This window comes from Cavia porcellus, unplaced genomic scaffold, assembly GCF_034190915.1.
Source record: "Cavia porcellus strain 051 isolate PalLab524CR breed Dunkin Hartley unplaced genomic scaffold, mCavPor4.1 scaffold_12, whole genome shotgun sequence".
In the NCBI taxonomy this organism is placed as follows: Eukaryota; Metazoa; Chordata; class Mammalia; order Rodentia; family Caviidae; genus Cavia; species Cavia porcellus.
Window position 1 is genome coordinate 15,320,773 of NW_026947495.1, and position 21,754 is coordinate 15,342,526.

Below are 21,754 nucleotides of genomic sequence, written 5' to 3' on the forward strand. Positions count from 1 at the left end.
AGTTGACTTTTGGAAGATTTCACAGCTAGTGAGAGTCAGAGCCAAGACTGAAACCTGTCCTTCAGACTTGCCTTGTAATTTTCCTGGCCCTGGTTCACAAAAGTTGACAGAGCGTTGGGATGGAGCACTGAAATAGTACATGGGAGTCATCTGTCTCGGTGTCCATCAGGCTGTTGTGGTGAAAGCAGGCTGTGCCTTTCCGTGGTGGAGTCAGACCCAATTCCATTGTTATTTTTACTGTGGCTCCCATGCTGTGTACAAGATAATTATATGGGAAAAAATTGCTTTTCATCTGTTTAATCAGAGATAATCTGTGAAGCTGGAATTATAGGTGGGAGCATCCCTAATCTGAAAATCTGAAATCTGAAGTACTCTGAAATCCAAAACTTGAGAGAGTTTGTATTGAACTGGGAAAGTCTATGTGATCTACCCCGCTGCTCCCCTAAAAAACCTAAGAACCCCAGAAAGCCTATAATATCTGAAACACCTCTTTTCCCAAGCATATCATATAAAGGATACTCAGCCTGTGTGTATCTGTGGATTTTGAAGCTCAGCCTTCTGGTTGCCAAATATATGGTGAGAGCACTTAGGAGTTAGAAGAACTTAATGCCAATACTGACAGTCTCTTTGGGAAAACCAGAGATCACAGATAAGCAGAGAGGACTGTTGAAAGATGTCAGCATTGCCCCTTTCCTGCTGCAGGGAAGACCTTACACCTGTTGTATAGTTCATGGTAACCCCATGGCATGAAACATCACCTTGTATAGTTTCTGCCTTACACAGTGGCTTCCTGTGCATTGTTGGTGGGTGATGGTAGCAAATTAGACATCAGGAGAAATGATCCAGAGAACGCAGAACCTGGGGAATTGAGTATAGAAGGCCTGAGATCACTGACCTTAGAAGAGCCTGGTTACAAGACTGGCCCTAGGCGGCAGCTGGAAAGTTGGGTTTGGGGAAGTCTCCCTCTGTTCCCAGAGAGTGGGCTGAGAGAGGCTTGCGGTGTCCTGAATGGACAACAGTGTTGTTTGAGCTGTGTGCCTGCTTTCCTTGGGAGCAGGAAGTATCTTTGTGACCAGCCTACTATAAACACTCTGGACACATCTCTGAGCAAAATTCCTAGTAGACTATGTGTCACTCGTGTCATCACAGTTCTGTGTTGGACAATTTAAGCATGTTTGGTGTGACTCTTCAAAGAGAGGTTCTGAGGATTGCTTGGTCTCTTGTGACTTCTTCCCAGCCTGCTTTCCCATCTGCTACGTGTTCTCTTGTGTTTTTGCTATAATAAATCACAGCTCTGGGTATGTTGCTGAGTTCTATGTGTTGTCCTGGTGAAGCATTAAATCTGAGGTGGTCCTGGGAATGCTAACGCTAGGTATTCAGATAGGACCTGGAAGTGACATGCCAGAGTTAGACTCGAAGCTCAACTCAGTTTCCTTCCACCACTCTTAAATATTGAAAAGGAGTTTGCAGAATAGGTTGGACTTCTGAATAGGGATGGAGGTTTCTCTCATTCACGTTGTCTAAAATCTTTCCTAAGAGTTGTGAACGGAAATGGAGAACGCGGTCATAAGGAAATGGCCGCATCCTTCATAATCATTGTTGTAAAGCTCTGGCAGACACAAATATCTGGAAAACTGTTCTTTACAAACCATATTTAGTGAAACTTCATTTTTCTTTGTATATATTACAAGATCATAATCTAAGATCTGACGCTTTGGAGATCAAGGATCTGATTGGTACCTTTATTTTGTTGGGTGTATGCAAGTAGAGTGGGGGATCATACCCTGGCCTGGGAATTCAGTTTCTGGTATAAGACCTCAAGTAGCTGACTTCTTGTGCCTCATTATGGGTTGTTGTTATTGTTATTTTGTGAGCATATGGATTTTTCAGTGTAGCAAAATTCTGTAATACTAGTAAAATGTTTTAGAGTAGAATTGAGTCCTAGAATAAAAGTCTTGGACTCCTAAGAATTGGTTAATGGAATGATCACTATATTTCAGAATATACTACTAAGAAATATGGTAAAAAGAATGTTATAATAGGAGCTAGATGACTTTAAAAAGAGTAATCTCATTCAAGCAGCACTTTTCGTTTCGTTATCAGTTTGTTGCATAGTGTGGAATAGAAACATATTAAATAGCTTCACTTTGGAGGAACTGGAAATAGAGTTTTGGCCATGGATTAAATTAAATCTTTGTCATTTGTTAGATAAAATCTTACTGATCTGTGTAAGGTAGAAATAGCCAACAAAATCTTCATATTACACTATCTCTCCACCCATGTGGGATCTCATTAAGCAGTGATCCTGAATCAGTAGAATATTTTACCATTTTACATGTATTATTTTTCATAGTTCATGCTTGTGAACTACAAAAAATATGTTCAGAAACTAAGTATATAATTAACTTTTAGCTAAATATATCATATAGTTGTATGGTGTTTTGTGAGGGATACCTCACAACTTAATACAATATAAATCATGTATAGCTCCATGTGACTTACTTTTGTAGACATGTGCTTTCAGTATGCTTTGACATTTACTGTCACCCCAAAGACCCTCCTTGGAAAATAATTTCAGTCAGTGTGGTACGTTTTAGTTTCCAAAGTTTTGGAGAAAAATCAAATTACTGATGTTAAACTTCTTTGGGTACTATCATTTGGTAGCCAGACTCCTAAAGCACCGATGATTTTAAGCCTGAGGAAAATTTACTTGTAGACTGAACAAATACATGTTATCTGGTTCATTATGACTATTTGGTAAGCTTGCTTTGTGATTCTGTTTTTGAGCAGATCTCGGAGTACTTGCTCTGATGCTGTCTTAGCCGACTTAAAGCTTACATTCACTCTAGATATTATTCTATAATGATTGCTTTGGAAAATTGAAGCTTCTTTTTTAATTAGCAAAACTTTAGCATTAGGTCTCATGGCAAAAGCAAATGAGAAATTGCTGTGTCATCCCTTTTTATTAAAAATATTTTTATAATCATTTATATAGAAACAAACAGATTTCTAAGTGCACTTTTAAAAATGCAGTGCCTTACTGCCGCTGCCATTTTTGTTTCAGAAGCAAACATTGTCAACTATTTTCATTGATTCTTTATTTACTGCTGTTTCCTAATAATATGTATATATTGTTACTGAATTTTTTTTTATCATTGAGATTATGTGTGTGCATACACATGCATGCAATGCTGAGGATCACACCTAGGGCTTCACATACGCTAAGCAAGTATTCTACCACGATCCTGTACCTTCCACCCCACTATTAAAATCTTATTTTTCACTGTGGAACATGGATTTCAGCCATCTTTCCGCTGGTGAATATTCTTCATGTACACTTTTCATATCATTTACCAAATGTACGTGTGTTTTCATTTTAGTTGGAACAGAATTTGTTCTGTCATTATATATGCTATTCTAGTTCTTTACTAATACTTGCAAGTCGTCCTCCGCCTGTTTCAGTCGGGAGCAGCTGCTTTCAGTCCCTCGTACACAGTCATTAATTTGGTCTCTCATCACCATCTTGGGTTACCCTCAGTTCACTTTTCTGGACAGATGCATGTGCATTGGCTTCACCTCCTCTAGGCACATTCTTGGAGACCAGGTCTTTCTCAGTTTACTCTCTCATTTAGTTCTGTATATCCTTCAGTAGCTTTCTGAGAAAAAGTGTGGAAAAGGAAAATTACTTTTTATCTGAGAATACCTTTTTACTTCCTAGATTTTCAGCGTATGAAAATCTAGTTTTGAAACTACTTTCATTCAGAGCATTAATGCTTATCCCTTTCACTATTTCTATTGAGAAGTGCAGAGCCATTCTGATTCTTCTTCCTATACAGATAACTTTGATTTGCTTTGAAAGGTTGTAATTTCTTTCTCTTCCTCCTCTTCTTTCTCCTCCTCTTCTTCCTTTTCTTCCTCCTCCTCCTCCTCCTCCTCCTCCTCCTCCTCCTCCTCCTCCTTCTTCTCCTTCTCCTTCTCCTTTGCCTTCGTCTTCTTCTTTGTTATTTTTTAATGACCAGGTGGCCTGGGTTTTAATAGGAATTACTTTGAGAGCTGAGAATATAGCTCAGGAGCATGAGTGCCTCCCTGGCAAGCATGAGATTGGGAGTTCAATACCTGGTACCAAAAACAAAAAAAGGGAATTACTTTGAATCAGCAGGTGATTTTGAGGAATATTGATATCTTAACCTTTAGTCTGCCAATCTGTGAATGTAGAATGTTTTCATTTTTTGGCTTTAATTTTCACATTGTTTTGTAGCTAGAAAACTCAGTAAAAACTTTTAAAAAGAAAAAAAAAGAGTTATAAGAGAATACAATGAACAATTGTATGTTCAAAATTAGATACAGTGTGTGTTGGACTATACTTTTGTGTGGCAGCCAGGTTACACCTCTGCCTTCCCTTTCACTTCCTATTTGTGTAGTCTGAAGGTCAGCAGGATGTCAGATATTTGTACCCTCATGAGTCTCTTTCATGTGCACATAAGCACAACCTTCTAGGTTCTTAGGAATTTGTGGTTAGGAATTTGTGGTCGTTGCTTTCAGAGTTTCTTGTGAATATCTCATTCTATAACTTGTTTTTTTTCACTTTTTGAGCAGCTTCTTTGCCTTGGTGTCTTCTAATCGTAGGCAGTTCCCAGGTTGAATTAATTGTTGCTGATTCATATCAATCATGTCCTGGGATAAAAAGGTTGTCTTAGTTACTTGTTTTGTACTTGACACCCAAAGTTAAAGGAGGAAAGGTTGATTTCAGCTCACAGTATGTAGAGGTTTGAGTCCATAATTGGCTGGTTCCAAAGCAGGGCAGCATGGTGGAGGGACATCACAGAGGAGAACTAGTCCATGGAGTGGCAGGTGGGAAGGCAGCCAGCATTCAAAGCAGTGAGCAGTATCAGCAGGCCTGCCTTCTTTCTCTCCCTTTGTATTTCTTCCAGTCTGTAAGCTATTGATTGGTGCCACCCACCCGGATGGTGTTTTATCCGTTCTTCACCCTCTTATTCCTAGTTTCCACCCTTAATCGTTCATACTGCTTTGAAACTCCCCACCCATTGCTCCGTGAGGCTTTGGAGGAACGTCTAGACATTAGCCATAACTCAGGAAAAGCTCTGACTCAGGCTAAGAGATGACAAGCTAGAGTACCAGGGACACAGTAGCTGAGTCATATGATAGTTGTCTGGGATGGGAGCACCTTGAGAGAGATCCAGATTTGCTCAGCTCCTTCCAGTGGCTACAGGGTCCTGGCTTTGAAACTACCCAAACTGCTAAGGCTGTGGGTTCTTAGCTGACCAACTGGAGACAGGACTATGACACACCTAAGCAATAAAAATTTGTTATTAAGATTCCACCCTTTTTTTTTAAGAAATGTTACTTGGGTGTTCCAAGCCTTTGTTCAACTTCTTGAACTTTTAAAAGGCTGATTTTCAAAGGCTTTGCCAGTGCTATCTTTAATTTTTTGAAGCAGCAGATTTTCAGATGCCCTCATTCTGTCATTTTTTAGGGCTTCTTTCTCTGTTGCTTTACCATTGCAGCGTTTTCTTTATCTTCTCAAAAGTTAATGATATAATTTTTAAACTTTTTTTCTCTTCACAGTCTGTTTTATGAATATATTTGGTTGTTTTGATCTTGTTCATGTTAGGCTCTGCCCACATTATAGCCCTCATATTTAAGGATGTGGGCTAAAAAGTTGACTAGAATTTCTGAGTGTGTGAAACTTGTTGACCAGTGCTTGCTTCCAGGGAATTATTTAAAATTTATTCTTTATCTTATAAAATTTTCTAGGAGCGAATTAATAAGATGTGCCTTTTGGTAAAATGAATTTCATAATGTGTTGAAGAGTTTACTATAAAAATTCAAAATCAGAAAAATTAGGGAAAATAGTAGGTTATTTTTCAAACTAGTAAAGAAATTTATTTACTCCCAAGGGCTGGAGATTGAAAGCAGAGCTAAACATGCATTCTGCTGCTGAGCTATATTTCCAGCCCCAAGATACTTTAAAGTGAGATCCAATTATTTAAAAGAAAAAAAAATTGGTAAGGTAATCGGTAAGTATTCATTGTCTTTAAATCTATAAAACTCACCTTCATAGATTTGTGTATATTCATGAATTCCAAGATAAGCATTTTCAATTGCTCTGCTCAGAACTAGCAGAAAAAAGCCAAACTTCCCACTTAACTGAGCTTTGTGGGTGTAAATCTTGTAAAACCAAGGTGCTGATATTTTGAGGTAACCTGTAGTGGTATTATTGATGGGCTTGCCAAGTGACAGGGGGAATCTTTGTTACTTTAAAAGGGAAAGTGATAGAAACATCTTAAGAAATTGATTCTAAGGCATCTTTCTAGATCTTCCAAAGTCAGTAATTACTTGCTTTGAATGTGTAAGTCTTACTGATATCTGGTCCCGAGTTGGCAGTTGCAGTTTTATTTCAGTGTTCACTTGGATTTACTTAATAGTGGTTGTCTGGAACAATTTTGAGAGGAATTCTAAGGCTGTATCTGGGCTTAGATGGGAAAACAGCTTGAAAAGATTATCAGTACCTCTCATTGACAGGAATGGGAGAGGCAGTGAGTTTAGCAGGCAGGTTTACCCCTTTGTTTTGCTTGTATTTTGGTTTCCCTGTTATTTAGAATTTAAGTTCTAGAGGGTAGGAAGCAACCTTACCCATTCAGTGAGTAGCTAGCTTAGAGTGGGGCTCATAATGGACGCTCCATTAGTGTTGAATAAATGAGTGAATTAACGAACTAAGAGCAGCGGTGAAGTAGTTAAAGTGTCCTGGAGTGAAGTCCAAGGTAGGTTTAGGTTCCTGACACCATGATGTAACTCTCCTGAGGGATTCTCTGCGTGGCATGCGCTTGGTACAGCTCTCAGCCCAACTCCTAAGGAGGTTCCATTCTGGTTGAGAAGAAGAAGCAAATGTGAAAGGAGTAGAGCTCATAGGGCAGAAGAGTGTGTTAAAAAAAGTGTGAAGTAGTTTGGTTGCAGAATGGGTGGCATTGGTTTGAATGCAGAATATGTTGCTTTGGAATCTCAACCTTCACAGATTCTCCAGCATATTTGTGTTTTGTCTGGGAAAGGCTCTTAACTCTTTCTGTGAGGTAATACTGTATTCCTCTTACCTCTAATTTTTGGTGTCACCAGGATGAAATATTTTGACTGTTTAAGGAGTTTTGCTCAATTTACATGTCTAGGTGAAATGATCCATTATAAATATCATGCAGATATTTTAAACTGAAGATTATGCAATCACAGCATTTATTTCTGGAGAATTATAGCAGTAAATTATAGCATTTTGAATTAAGCTGAAGTCACGACTGCCTTTGTGATGTGGTATTAAATGCTGTTTTTAAAAGCTTTATTCAAAGTGACAGTCTGTGATTAGAAAGAAGAGAAATATACACCTTAAAAATCATGTTTACATTTTATATAGAGCAGGCACATCTAATATTTGAGAACAGGGCTCTGGATTCCTTTTGACAAGTCTGGAATCCCCACCCCAATAACCTAGTTCCTTAGGAAGGGATGGGTGGTGATTTCCTTAACTGTATAAGGAGGGATTGATAAGCTTTCATCAGACTGTTGTGAGCCCTACGTGTGACCCTTGAGAGTGAGGCCTCTGGTAAGTGCCGGCCCCATAGGAAGTGCTCAGCTCTTGTTGAGCACTGTCAGTGTTGCTGGTGGAGTTACTAATTTCAAATGAGTTTGTATCATTGATAACTTTTTAAAAACTCTACATTTGATTGACTAGGAATAATGATGACTGGTGATTTATATATTATTTTTTCCACAGGTTGAGTGTCATTTTTACAAAATTTGATGAGGTTCAAAAATCTGGAAATATGGTACAATCTACAAATGGTGAGTAGAAAAAGCAGTTGTATTTCGGTTTTGGTGGGTTTTTTTGGTAGGGGGGTAATTGGGAATTGAACTCAGGCCCTTGTGCTTGCCAGGCAGAAGCTGTGCTGCTGAGCTATATCCCCAGCCCTTCTGTTTTGTTGTATGCTATTTCTAAGCAGCTGAACTAGATATTTTAGTAAAGGTTTCCAAGTCTAAAGATTTCAACTTCATTCTCCTGCTTTCACAGACCAGAAACTATGGAGTGATCACTGCCTTTGTTCTGTAACCTTTATAGAATGTGACTTAACCCTGTTGACTTTCCCATTAAAACACATCCTTCTCACTGTCCCTGATACTATCTTACTGGTATTTTACAGGACTCTTGGCAGCCCCCTAATCAGTTTCTTTGCTTCTCTTTCCCATCCCTAAAATCTGTTTTTCTAATAGCAAACAGAGTGATCCTTTTAGAGTAAGTCAGGTGCCATTATCACCTGTTCACATGCACACCCAGACTGCAATTCAGGGGGTCTCTGATGTCAGTCTTCCTGTTCTTTCTGAAAGTTCCTGTTTTTCCTGAAAGTCCTACCACGTTGGCTTACACTTGCTACTTTTGAACATTCTGAGTATTCCTTGTTTCAGGACTGTGTGCTTACGATTCCTTCTTCCTGAAACATTTGCCACCTAGTGACACTGTCATTATTGGCCTCTCCCTTCCTGCATCCCTAGACTACAGCAGAGCTATGCTACAGAGGTGCCCGGAATAGTAGACTCAGTGCTGCAAGCAGTACTCTGCCCTCGTCCTGCTTGCTGGTTCTCTACATAGTATTTATATGTGTTAATCCCCTTTGTTTCTCCTTATTTTATTTCTACTTAGCATGAGCTGTCTTTCAGAACTCCTTCATATGGAAGGTATACAGTTACTATTGTTGAATTAAGTAAAATGATTGTTAAGTGAATTGTGGTCTATTTCTAGTTTCTGCTTTAAGATATTTGAAGATTAGTGACTAATTCTTGTGATTATAGAAGGAAAGGAAATGACAAAAGTAAATTACTGTTGAGAATGAAAAAGTCACCAGAAAGTCAGTTGCTTACAACTTTTAAAAATTGACATTGTAGCTTTTAAATGGTTAGAGTGATAGGTTATAGCATCACAGATTTTGAAAATCTTGAGATGGTTAAAAAAATTTTTTTTGAGTGGTCTAATAGCAAACAGAGTGATCCTTTTAGAGTAAGTCAGTATAAAGACAAAACAGGCAACAGAACCCAGGGCTGTTACCCATCTCTGCTGTGTTGATATCGTTATTCCAAAGAAATTTTTCTTTGGATAATGTTTCTTATAAAATGTTTATAGTGCTCTAAAATTGCTTTAATTAATCCCCATAGTTTTTCATAGGCTATAAAATCAAACTATGCAAACAGAAAAATTGACCTCACTGTGTTATCCAGTCTGGCCTTGAATTTGGGACAATCCTCGTGCCTCAGCCTCCTGAGACTATGATTACAGGCATGGGCCACCATGCTTGGCCACTTCATGTATTTGTATGTGCTTTATATAGACTTCTTAAGATTGTATGAGCAGTGGTATTGGGGCCAGAACTGTGGTGTCTGAGTAAGTATGCTGGTGATTAAATGGGGTTGATGTATCCCGGGGCAAGGTTTCCCCATTAGCTACCAGACACATGCTTTTCTTTTGTGCGCTTGTGTAGTCTGCATGGTTTCTTGTTTTACAAATCATTGATACTGAGAACATGCTAGACATCAAAGTGGAAGTTGTAGCAGAAAAAGGAGTTGTGCCTTATGTCCTGTAGTTAGTATGAGATGAAATTTCACTACTGTGCTATCACTGGAGAAGACTGTACCTGTGTTGCAGCATTACGCAGGAGAGTGTGGGCTTCTCTGGACATGACAAGTGAGGTGTGGACATCGTGAATGCCATGCAACGTGGCACTGGGTACATTCAGCAACATTGTGTGAAGGATTCCTTTTCCCCCACACCTCAGCAGCATTATTTTTTGATTTCTTGATGATAGCCTTTTAAGAATAAATTTATACTTTAGTATTTTTTTGGAGTTTCAGGTTATTGTGGGATATGCATTAAAATAAATACAAATTTTTAAAAATTCACAATAATGTTCTTATGAAAAACTTGCTTTATTGAAGTATAACGTACTGTACAATTACCCAATTCCAGGGTATAATTCATCGTATCCCATTCCTAGTTCGTTTTATTACATTCTTCCTTTCTAATTCTTTGTATCTTCAGAATATAAGGCTCTTAGAAATAGGTATTTTCCCATTCTGTGGATTGCTTTCTCATTTTGTTTGTAGTATCTTTTGATATACAGAAACTTAAAATTTTTAGAAACTCTCACTTAGCTATTTTATTTGATTTGTTATTGGACAATAATGCTCCTTTGAGAAGGAAAACTATAAATTGGTGCTAAGTTGGAAGAACTATTAATAAAAGGATAGTACTGAAATGAATAAATAGGTTTCATCTTGGACTATATTTCTTGAAATGTTCAAAATTATATTGGTCTGTGGAGCTGGGGATTTAGCTCAGCGGCATAAGCACCTGCCTTGCAAGCAGGAGGTCGTGAGTTTGATCCCCGGTACTGATAAAAAAAAATGTTGGTCTGTGAAGTTTAGTTGATCATACTTGTATGAAACCTATGGACTTAATTTTTTAAAAAATGCGATAGAATTGTAGCCTAAAAGCAGCAGTGAGAATCAGTTAAGTGTCAGCATAAAGTGGGCTTCCTGTCTGTAATAGAATATACTTCGTCTTTGTATGAGTCCTTGTTGCTAGGTTACAAAGGTCCTTTCAGCTTTGAATGGCAAGAATATGGGAGTTAAAAAGATGGTGCTGTGTAAAATTTTTTTCTTTTTTCTATTCCCATATGATTAGCAAACCCCTTGAAGCAAAAATTACAGTTTTTCCCTTCATGAGTTTCAAAAAGCAAATTGTGTTCTATGTAGGTTTTTAAATCATGCAGATGTGCTTATGCTCATGGGAGAATTGGATGTTCAGAATGAATGAGCCAGTAATTATGGACTAGTCAGTGCCCTGTATCTGTAGCCACTTAACGATCTCTGATTGGATTTGATTGAAGTGAGGCCATGAACATTAATTTGGTTTGAAAATACATATGGATTTGAGCTTTATAAGCAAAGCTAACCTGTTTATGAGGAAAGACAGAAAGCACCATGTTGATTAAAATCTGTGTAAACTATAATCTGTAGCTAAACAAAAAGAATATTGGCAGATAAATCTAGAAGATGAATAACAGATAATCATAAAATGGTTAGGGTGTCATTTACTGACAAATGCAAAATAGTTTTTGCTCCCCCAAAAATTGTAACTTGAAAAATGTTACAGGCATTTCTATTTTCTTAGAAATGAGAAATACCCATGCAAGTCTAAAAACAAACAGATCAGTGCTATATTGTGTTAGGTAACGTCTGAATTATTGCCAAGTATATAGTAAGGGCAAAACATTCTTTTAAATGCAAATCTTTATTAAGAAGCTAAGCCGTTATTATCCATACATTGCCTTTAAAAGCAATGATGAATCAGAGAACTGAGTGCCAATAATGGGCTCCCACCCATCCCCAAGTGTTTTAGACTCTGAATCTTGCAGGGTTTGGGATTGTAGCTTAGTATTTTAGGAAAGTGTTTCTGTAGTCACAGATGTACAAATAATGTGTTATAAGGCATAAGACTGGCAGATGTATAGAGTTCTGTTAAGAAGTCCACCTGAAATAACCTGGAAGAGACTGTTTCTAATACCAGTTTAAGTAGCATAAGCAGCAGTGAGCAGCCTATTTTATTTCCTATCTGGAAACAAGATTGCTTTTATGACTTCAGATATGTTATGGATATTTATTTTTTAAGGGAAAAATCAGATAGTTGGTTAAAATATTTAATAATAATATTTAAGAAGGTTTTCTTACACAAGTCAGATAGAAAAGGTTCACTTCCCTGGCCCTTTTTAAAAATCAGTGTTACACTTAGTCTAGGCTTTTATTTTGGAATAGGTTGGTGGTTGTTATTGCTATTGACTCTCCCTGAAGAGGCTGTGGGCTGGCAGAGAGTCTAAGTTGCTTCTGGAAGGTACAGCCCTCAGAGCAGTGTTTTTATCTGGTACCCACATCACTGACAGTCATGACTACTGGGAGAGGTAGGCTATTCTTCTGTATTCTGAAGTGTTTGTAATTATTGCTGCTTGACTCGGAAGTGAATGAAATACTTGAAATATTTTATAAATGCTTTGGTAATTGATGATTGTGGCTAAAACTTAAGGTAATTGCTTAAGGTTAATTATATTTGGGCAGAGAAAACATTAGACAACTTACAGATATCTGAATACTACCATTAACCTTCAAAAGTGGGAGAGAATAAAGAGGGACACAAAGCAGAGATAGGGTGTCTTTTCATCCTTGTATTTTGTATAATTTTAATTTTTTCTGCTCTTTTTATGTTCATAGTATGTGGGTTATAAAAATAAATCTGCAATTGTAAGACATTTTTAAATAAGCTTATAGTGTCCTAGAAATAAATGTACAGGCTGGAAATTTATGAGTTTTACCACCAATAGCATGCAGAAGGAAAGTATAAACGATAGCTGTGCAGGGATGCTGGCTCTGTCTTAAGACTCATTCTTTATATTTTTCCTCCCTTTCAAAGGAGGAATCTATAAATTGCAAAAGTGGACAGGAAAACACAAGAATTACTGTTCACAAACAGCCTTACTGATTAGCCGTCAGTCTTTCCAGTGGAAGTTTTACTCAGATTTGGGCTGCATTGAAGTGATTTTGAAAGACCCTCGGAGAACCAAGTTTATGTTTAAGGAAGAAGGTAGTGGATGGGACCAAAAACAGCCTGTGTGTTGTCTTGATGTCCTAAGGGGATGGCTTTTCTAACACACTTATTAATTTATTTTTTCTGAAGGATTTTTCTAAAACCTTCTACTGAAGCAGGCATTATACAGAATAAAATTGTGCATAATAATAGGTGCTTTTTTGTCTCCTACTGTGGGAAATAGGCATACATTTCCAGTACTTTTACTTTTTGCTTTTATTGAGGAAGATCATTACAAGTGTGTATCTGTCATCTTAAACTGAATTTGATTTGCAACCAAAGTTGAAAGTTTGACTGAAAAAGCCATAGTAGGAGGATCCATATTTCCACTATATTTTTGTATTGAGAATTTAACATACACTACTGTACAGTAAAGCTCGCCTTTTATGCTTCAGTGTAATGTTCCATTTTTAAGGTAGTCAGATGTAGGAAACCAGTACCTGTATAGGCATTTAAATGATTCTTGTTCTGAAGGGACTTTTCTTAAGGATTTCCATTTGTGGATTGGAAGTTCCTTACTTATAAATATTTACCTTAAATTGTTGTATCTCAAGTTGTTTTTAAACAACAGAGCAAAGTAACATGAGAGTCAGCTGTTTTATGTTACAGTCTGTAAAGAAAGCCTTGTCAGCATGAGTTTAAGCTACAGATGATCCTTTTGGTTGGTATTTCCTTTCAGTTTGCCTATCTCCTTGGTCACTGTTAGCTGAGATGTAGGGTTAGAAGCCTTGTAACTTTTGCCCTATGTAGATAGGAAACAAGAATTAAAGGCTACTTTTTGTAGCTGTGATACATTTGCATTATCTGTCAATCTGTCATCTGGCATACTAGCTAATTGAACTATTAACAATCTGCAAAGTATGATGCCAGTCATCCTGCTGTGTATAGAATATTTTAGTATTTTCAGAACATTTTCCTGCTCATTTTTTTGTTTTTGTTTTATGATACTCATAGAAAGTAGCCTCAGGAGGAGCAGTCTGAAGGTTCTCGGTTTTCTGTAATGGGGTTAAATGGCAGGAGAGGACTAGCCTGTTTGATTTTAAAGGACAGCTTTTCTAGCAAGATATCCTGCCACAAAAGTGCTGCCTGCCTTCCTGCTGTTTCTGATCAGACCTTCTTGTTTGCTTTTTTCCTTCTGAAATTATACCATTTTCAGTAACCTGTAGGATATAATTAGAAAAGGAAAAATTGAAAGAGATGTCAGTAAAACAGCTTGGCACTTGATAAAGATGCTTTGAAAATGTGATGCTCCTTATCAGTTACTTAGCTAATAGATTTCGGGCGGTGGATTCTGGGAAAGGATGAGTTTGTTTTCAGATGCCCTTTGGTATATTCCTGGAGAAGAGAGTGTTAAGATGGATAACAGTCTTATATGCTACACTAAGAAGCTGAGATTTAAAAAGAAAAAAAAAAAAAAAAAAAAAGGAATGGAAGAGGGGGCTGGGGATTTAGCTCAGCGGCATAAGCACCTGCCTTGCAAGCAGGGAGTCGTGAGTTCAATCCCCGGTATCAATAAAAAGTTTAAAAAAAAAAAAAGAAGCTGAGATTTTATTATAATCATTTACTTTGTAGAGAGTTAAATTTTAAAAATTTAGTAGGATGAAAGATACTGATTATAGGATAGAAAACTTTAATTTTACCAAAGACAGAAACAGCAGAGCAGCCCAATGTACCTGTCTTCACCATTTTATAAAATAAAGGGCATTAACCCTGTTACAATTTGTATGTCTAAATGTTCTCCAAAGCCTCATGCTGTTGTAAATGGGGCTTTTTCAGAGGTGTCTAGTCTAGAGGGTGTGATTAATTCATAGTGCAACGCTAAGATTAGGGATGCTGTGATTACCAAATCAGTTCCCTGATTGGTTTGGCATCTACCCTGGCATCTATCTGGTAGGCTAGGTACAATGTAAAAGCAGAAAGAAGCTGCTGAAGTCTCTTGCTTGCTCTCACCTGCCTGCTTGCCATGAACTGTTTCTCCTCTTCCATGCCACCCTCCTTTGGAGCTAACCAACTATGAACAACCTCTGTAAACTGTAAGCCAAATAAACCATTTCCTTCTTTAATTTTAGGTGTCAGTTATTTTGACTCAGCAGTGAGACAAGTAACTTAAGACAATACCAATTAAAAAATAGATAAGTAATTGCAGAATAAAGGATAGTTCTTTAAGTGAAATAAATTTGGCTTTACAATAAGTTTACCATTTCTGTTCTTATTTTTCTTAGCTCATTATAGACTGGTGTAAATTATTTCCCTTAACACCCCCCCCCAATGATAATTAGTCCCTAAGATGGGTTTTGGAATTACGGGTCTGGCTACCATATTGTAAGTGGGCTTATGAATGAGCACATATATGGACAGTGGGACTATGGCCTGTTCAGGAATAGTGTGTGACAGGGCAGACAGTCTTGTCTCTCAGCCTTGGTTTCTTCCAGAGCAAAGTGGAAATAATCACTTCTGCTAGAAACATGCGAATGGCTTGGGCATAGGATATTGAGCCTGGAACATAAATAATGCCCTGTGTGAGAAAGGCATGCAGTCCACTGGGGCAGTATTAGATGATCATTTAGGAAGTAAAAATTTGACTTAGGTTTAAAATGGTGGAGTGCTGTCTTAAGTATGAGAGGGCCACTTGAAAGAAACTGCTACGTTAGTTCCCAGAGCTTGAGCTCTAACACCTCCAGGCCAACTCTAGAGCTGGAGCAGGGACTATGCAAGGTGGGCCTGGTGCGTCTAGCATAACCAGAAAGTAAGGAGAGCTCAAAAAGTGAAGGAAATACAATGGTAATATGTCTAATAAGTTAGGAGTTAATTGAAAGGGCTCCCACTGGCCAATGTTGAAATACTTGAAGCAACAAAATAAAGTGCTCATGGATTTAACCCAAAATGTAAAATATTCATGAGTCTTTACTGATATAAAGAAATTAATTGAATAATGTAAAGAAAATTGAATAAATATATAAATGGAACAATGGAGACAAATTTCTAATACAGAATTTTTCCAGGTCATTTTTATAAGCATTCTGTGGAGCATGACTGCCACTGTGTTTGTGGGGCCCATGGTGATATCCTTCTGAAGAGTGCGGTGTGAAAGTGGGGATTTAGTCCCTTGACAAAGAGCAAGTCTAAGAACTACTGCTCCAGCCAGGGTCCAAGGTCTGCACCAACAAACAGCTTTGTTGTTGACAGTTGTGCTCTTGACAGGGTGTGAGGAGAGTAGCATTATCACCTCTATGGTTTTCTCCAAACCCATAAGCTCTGTCCACACACGACAAAAACCTCAGGCAAACTCAAATTGAAGGATAGTTTGCAGACTAGCTAACCAGTACTTCTCAAAACTGTCCTGGTCACTGAAACAAAGAGACAGAAATCCATGCAGACTGTGTATAGAGTTCCTGGGGAACATAAGATTTTGTTTGTGGGTCTTAGAGTAAAAATGGGGCTGTTATTAGAGAATTACGGTTTATTAGACCATTGATGTGTATTTTAAATTATCACTTTACTTTTGTCTTTTTATATATAAAAAGACAAAATATAATTGTGTGCCACTAGCTAAAAGTTCCTGGGAATGAGGTCATTAAAGCAGAGATGAATGATGTGAAGGAAGATTTGCACAAAGTGCAAATAGCTCTTGGTGTCATCACTTTCAAGTATGAGGAACATTCTGATAGGAAACCTTTTGTAAATTTGGCTCTGAGTTTTTCCAGCTGACTTGCTTTTATGCCTACATAGTGGTTGTCAGAAAGAATTGGGTCAGGTTGGATACAGTGGTAATTGAAATGACATTTCCAAAGGAGGGCAAGGTGTTGATCTGATGTCTGAGATTTGGGTTCTGATATTTAGTAAGAATTACTACTCTTTTAAGGCAAGTTCAAAGGTTAAAAAAAAAGGTGTCAGAGGAAGAAAAAATGTTTAGTCGGCAAAAGGATACACTGCTGTTAATCTGAACTTCAGAGACTAAGATGTTAAAATTCTAGTTGACTCTTGGAAATCTACTTTTAGTTTTCAAACTTTATTTATCAAACTTTAGTTATCAAACTTTATTTTCTTCCCTTAATGTTGCTTAAACCTCCCTTTCTTTCTGTGAAATATTAAAAATACAAGTATTAAAAATACAAGTTGGAATATGCCTAATTAAAGGTCCTCACTGTACATTTTGAGCACTTTTGTAAGGGATAAGTGTGATGAAGACGTTTGGGGTTGTCATCATTGTAGTTACTATCTGGAATTACCAGACCTCATTCAGTGTTGCATGTGTGTTTTTGCTGCCCAGTACCAGGCCATCAGCTGCTCTCTGTCCTTTGCCCCAGGGCTTCATGCATGTTCCACTTACTAGAATACACTGCACTGTGCTCTGCAGCATGCTCAGGATGCAGTCCATGCTTAGGTCACTGTGTGCAGGCTTCCTTAGCGCTACCTCCCTGCATTGGTTTGGATGTGGGTTGAGTGGGTCCCCAAAGTTCCTGTTTTGAAATTTACTCCTAATACCTATTGCAAAGTAGTAAGAGGCAACTTAATCCAACTATGGTGCTAAGAGTCGAGGCCTGTGGGAGTTGGTTAGGGTTAGATACAGTGATCAGTAGGAGTCCCTGTGATTGAATCCTAGTGGCTTTATAAAAAGAGGGAGAAAGACCAGAGGACATCCACATGAGTGCTCCTGTCTCGCAGGGTGGTGCCCTTCATTACCACAGAACTCTCCTGTCAAGAAAGCCATCTCAAGTATGGCTTCTGATACTGGATCAGAACCATGCAGCAAAGTAGATCTCTTTTTATTTTTTCAGTCTTAGATTCTTATTAGTACATGTGTGCAGTATATAATGATTGCATTCCTCATGGACAGTTGGTACATGGACATAATACATCTTATCTGGGTTATTTTTTATTAGCACGTATCTCCAGTACACAATGTATATAACACATGTTAATTTTTTAAAATCATATTCCCTTTCCTTTTCCCTCCTTTCATCTCTTGGTCCCCTTTCCATTTGAAAAAATCTACCCCCCAGTTTCCTAGTATTTGGGTTTCTTGTGTAAGAGAAATCATGATATTTAAGCTTGTGTGTTTGATTTATTTCACTTAACATTATGGTTTCATGGTATATCAGCTTTCCTAAAAATGATTCGTTTATCCTTCTTTCTGGCAGAGTAGTACCCTTGTGTATGAATACCAATTAATACCACACTTCCTTTATCCATTCATCTGGTGATGGACATATAAGCCACATTTTACTTATTGTGAATTGTGGTGCTATAAACATGGCTATACATATATCATTATAGTGTGGTGTCTTTATTCTTTTAGGAAAATATCTGGCAGGAGAATAGCTGGGTCAAATGAAATTTCTAGTTGTAGTTTTTTGAGGACTCTCCACACTGGTTTCCATAATGGCTGTACTTAGTTACATTCCTACCAACAATGTAGGAGGGTTCTTTTTTCTCCTCCAGCCTCTCCAGCATTTGTTATTATATTTCCTGATGATTGTTAGTTTTTCTGTACTAAGACAGCATCTCAGTGTTGTTTTAATTTGGTTTCTCTAATGGCCAGAGATGTTGAGAAATTTTTTAAATGTATTTATTGGCTGTTTGTACTTCTGTGAAATGTCTATTCATTTTATGTGCCTAGTTTTTGCTTGGGTGTTTTATTTTGGATGGTTTAATGCTTTTGAGTTCTTTATATATTCCAGATATTAGTTCTTTGATGTATAACTGGCAACAAGTTTTCCCATTCTATAGGTTGTGTCTTCAGTTTGTTGTTTGCTTGCTTTTTGCTTCACCAAAGCTCTTTAATTTGATACCATTTCCTTCCTTTCTTCTCCCCTGCCCCTACCCCTCCATCTCCCTCAAGTGTTGGTATTATATCATTGACAACGGAAAATGGATCTGCACTGGACTTCTGTATCCTCTGGAGATTCACTTTCCCAAGACTCCTGGTACTGAGGCGAGGTCATCTTTTGTGAGAAGGGACTAGTGATGCTTTGGTCTCTTGGTCACCAGCAGCCAGCCCGGTGCCTAGCACAGCATAGTCTTTTAAAAGTTGTCCTCTGCATACATACAGAAAGATCTGTAAAACAGCTCTCATTTTATACATGCAACTAGACAAAGAGAAGTGTAACTTGTCTAAACTAGAAATATTTTGATTTTGAAGTCTGGAGAGCCTTTTGAGATCTGTATACCTTGGACCACCGCACATGTGGCCCCCATGGGAGGGTTATGTGGAGGAGGTGGAACTCCCAACAATTGTTTTGAGTTCACCCCAATCTCAGTGCAGCTGCACATTATCACGTTGATTTTACCCATGAGCTAGAAATGCGAAACCTTTATCCAGCCTGCAGAAGCAGAGCTTTGAGGTCAGGAGACGTCTGCTGGCAGGACGCCCACAGTGGACAACATGAAACTTTGCCAAGCTCCATTGAGCCAGGAACGGACAAGCCCTGTCACTGGTGGTGCTCGGCCTTCTGTATCATGTCATGTCTGACATGCAGGACAGAGCAGCGCAAAACACTGAATCCACCAACTCTTGGGACTCAGATATCCAAAGGCAGACCAGATGGAAAGTTCTTTGACATGGTTAAAGATGGGTTGTTCTTATACCATTATCAGAGTTGCATATGTTTAAGCATTTACTAAAAAAATTTTTTTAATTGGCAAAGGCCCTTTGAAGTCTTCAGTTAACTTGGGTTTATTTGTATAGAAATGAAAAGTGTGTTTGAGTGTGGCTCACTATGTTCAGTTATCTGTAGTTGGGTTCAGCTGTGGGAAGCTCTGTGCAATGCTGGTGGCATGACACTAGAGACTCGGGGAGGCAGTGTGGCACCTTTACCAAAGGGGAAGGTAACCTCTGTATAGCAACCTCTTCCTGTCAAGTGAGTGATGCCTATCCTGCTACTCAGACAGAGGTGTGTGCTTGCTTCATTTGTTCATAGCAAATTGCAGCTTTTCTCCTACCTTCCTTCCCTTCCCCTCCTACTCATGGCAGAGATAGTTGCCTAATCTGTGGCTGTACATCTGAGGTTGTATTTATGGTGAAGCCCTTATGCGTGTTGTGATCTTTACTGGACCACTCTGTTCAAAATGTCTCTAACTACCCTCTGCCCTTTTCCTCTTTTATTATAGAACACTGTTCTTTTTCTTTTATGGCCCATATCACGGGTTTGTGTTTACAAATGTCACAGTACTCTTTGTACTGGAAGTTCCCTTAGACAGTTACAGCGTAGTTTGGTCATCTGTGTTCCTGGGTGTAGCAAAGTACACAAGTAGTAAACCCTCATGTAAATTTTCAATAAATAGACCGAGTAAGGTAATTTTTATAAGTCAGGTAGGCAGCCTCTTGGAGATGGAGGATAGTTGTAAGTTTGAGACCAACCTGCACTACAAAGTGAGCCAAAGGCCAACCAGAACTGCATAGCAAGACCCTGTCTCAAAAAGGCAGAGAAAAAAAAAAGTAGCTAGCCTCCTATTCCTTCTACAGATTAGCTTGGCCATTCTTTGTTTAAGTAAATTAGTGCTTTGCTTGTTAAATTAGATCATAAGGATTATGTTTTCATCTTACTGTTCTCTTTTTGTTCCTCACTCTGCCCAGCACCATTTTCTCTTGTATTTTCCCCCTTTCCCTCCCACTGCCTTCAAAGGGGTCTACAACCAATTGGAAAAGAATTCTAGCCTTTAGGACAAGAGCACATTTTTGAGCTTGGCAAAGAGTGTGATGGATCCCAACAGCCCTAGCTCCCCATGTCTTTGTGGTTGAAAGTTCCTGGCCTGGTGGTGGTGGCGCCCAATAAGGCTGACTTTTGGCAGGCAAGACAGAGGCGAGCTTGGGACACAAGTGTTTATTAATCAGGAATGGAATTTTTCACATTTTGCAATTCTTTGACACAAATTAGACAATGTGTTTATTGCATGGGGAATTGGCTTAGAAGTTGGGGAACAATGTAAGAGGTCAAAGGTCAGGCTAAGTGTGCATGGCCAGTGGTTGGCCAGAAGATGGAGATATGGAGTGTGGCATACTCACTTGACCTGTGTAAGCTAGAAGTCAAGCATAAGGTCAGTGTATGTGGAGGGGTATCAAGTAATTTTACTCATATGCCTATAATCTACAAAAATTCTTTCATGACATCCTGTACATTACACAGGGTAACTGTCTTTACATACATCTTCCCCTTAAATTACACTTGTCTGCAGCATTCCACAAATCGATACCTCCCGAAGCTTTTCTTGCTTTCTTGATTGAGCCTGTAGTTGTGTGGTCTCTGTACATGACCTTGCATCACGATGTCTAGATAGTTTTCTAGACAAACAACAGTCAGAAACCCAGTATCATTTACAGCTGGATTTGCTCTGGTAAGTAATGAAATTAAAAGAATATTAGAAAGCTAACTATTTGCAGATTTTGAAACATATTATCCTTGGTTTATGTGATTATATTCTTTTTTGTCTTTTTCCTTTTTATCGGTACCGGGGATCGAACTCACAACTGCCTGCTTGCAAGGCAGGTGCTTATGCCACTGAGCTAAATCCCCAGCCCCTGTGATTATATTCTTGTAATTATGCAAATAAGTATAGCTGTGTAAACTCCAGGTAGATATTTGCATAAGCTCAATAAAGGATGGTGAGCTGCTAGTAAACTTGTTTTTTAAATATGTGTGGTATATTTATCCGAAGGTCTCATTCCTCTTAAAGCCATAGAAGACTATCAATTATAATATAACTTTCAACTTCAAATGATAAGACATGGAATTACTCAGATTTGAATGAATATTGCAACAAAGGAATAGCAGATACATCAGTTGTTAGAGGAAATAGACCCCAGCTGTAATACCTTTACTTATATATGTTTACTAGGAAATACTTCTAAATTTTTAAAACAAATATATTTTTCCTTCACTACAATGATTAGTTCTTCCTCAGAATCTCTTCTTGTACTAGGCCGAGCTTTATTGGGCTGTAGTTCATGAGCTTCACTATAGACTCTTACTGCTGTCATATTTCTGTGGAGAATCTTTAAAGTTACTAAAAATGCATGGCCAGCCAGTAGTAGAGTCAGGAGTGAAATGATTTAAACCCAATGTAGAT

General features: G+C 38.2%; 1 protein-coding gene across 50 annotated transcripts in view; it reads left to right on the forward strand.

Annotated features, from left to right (window-relative positions):
• Window positions 1-21,754, forward strand: part of Clasp1 (cytoplasmic linker associated protein 1) — a 233,682-nt gene that overhangs the window by 104,352 nt on the left and 107,576 nt on the right. For all 50 annotated transcript variants that reach the window (XM_063258869.1, XM_063258879.1, XM_063258886.1 and 47 more), the window contains exon 8: window positions 7,781-7,848. In XM_063258869.1, the coding sequence (XP_063114939.1) occupies window positions 7,781-7,848 (68 nt within the window). The remainder of the gene's footprint in view (window positions 1-7,780; window positions 7,849-21,754) is intronic.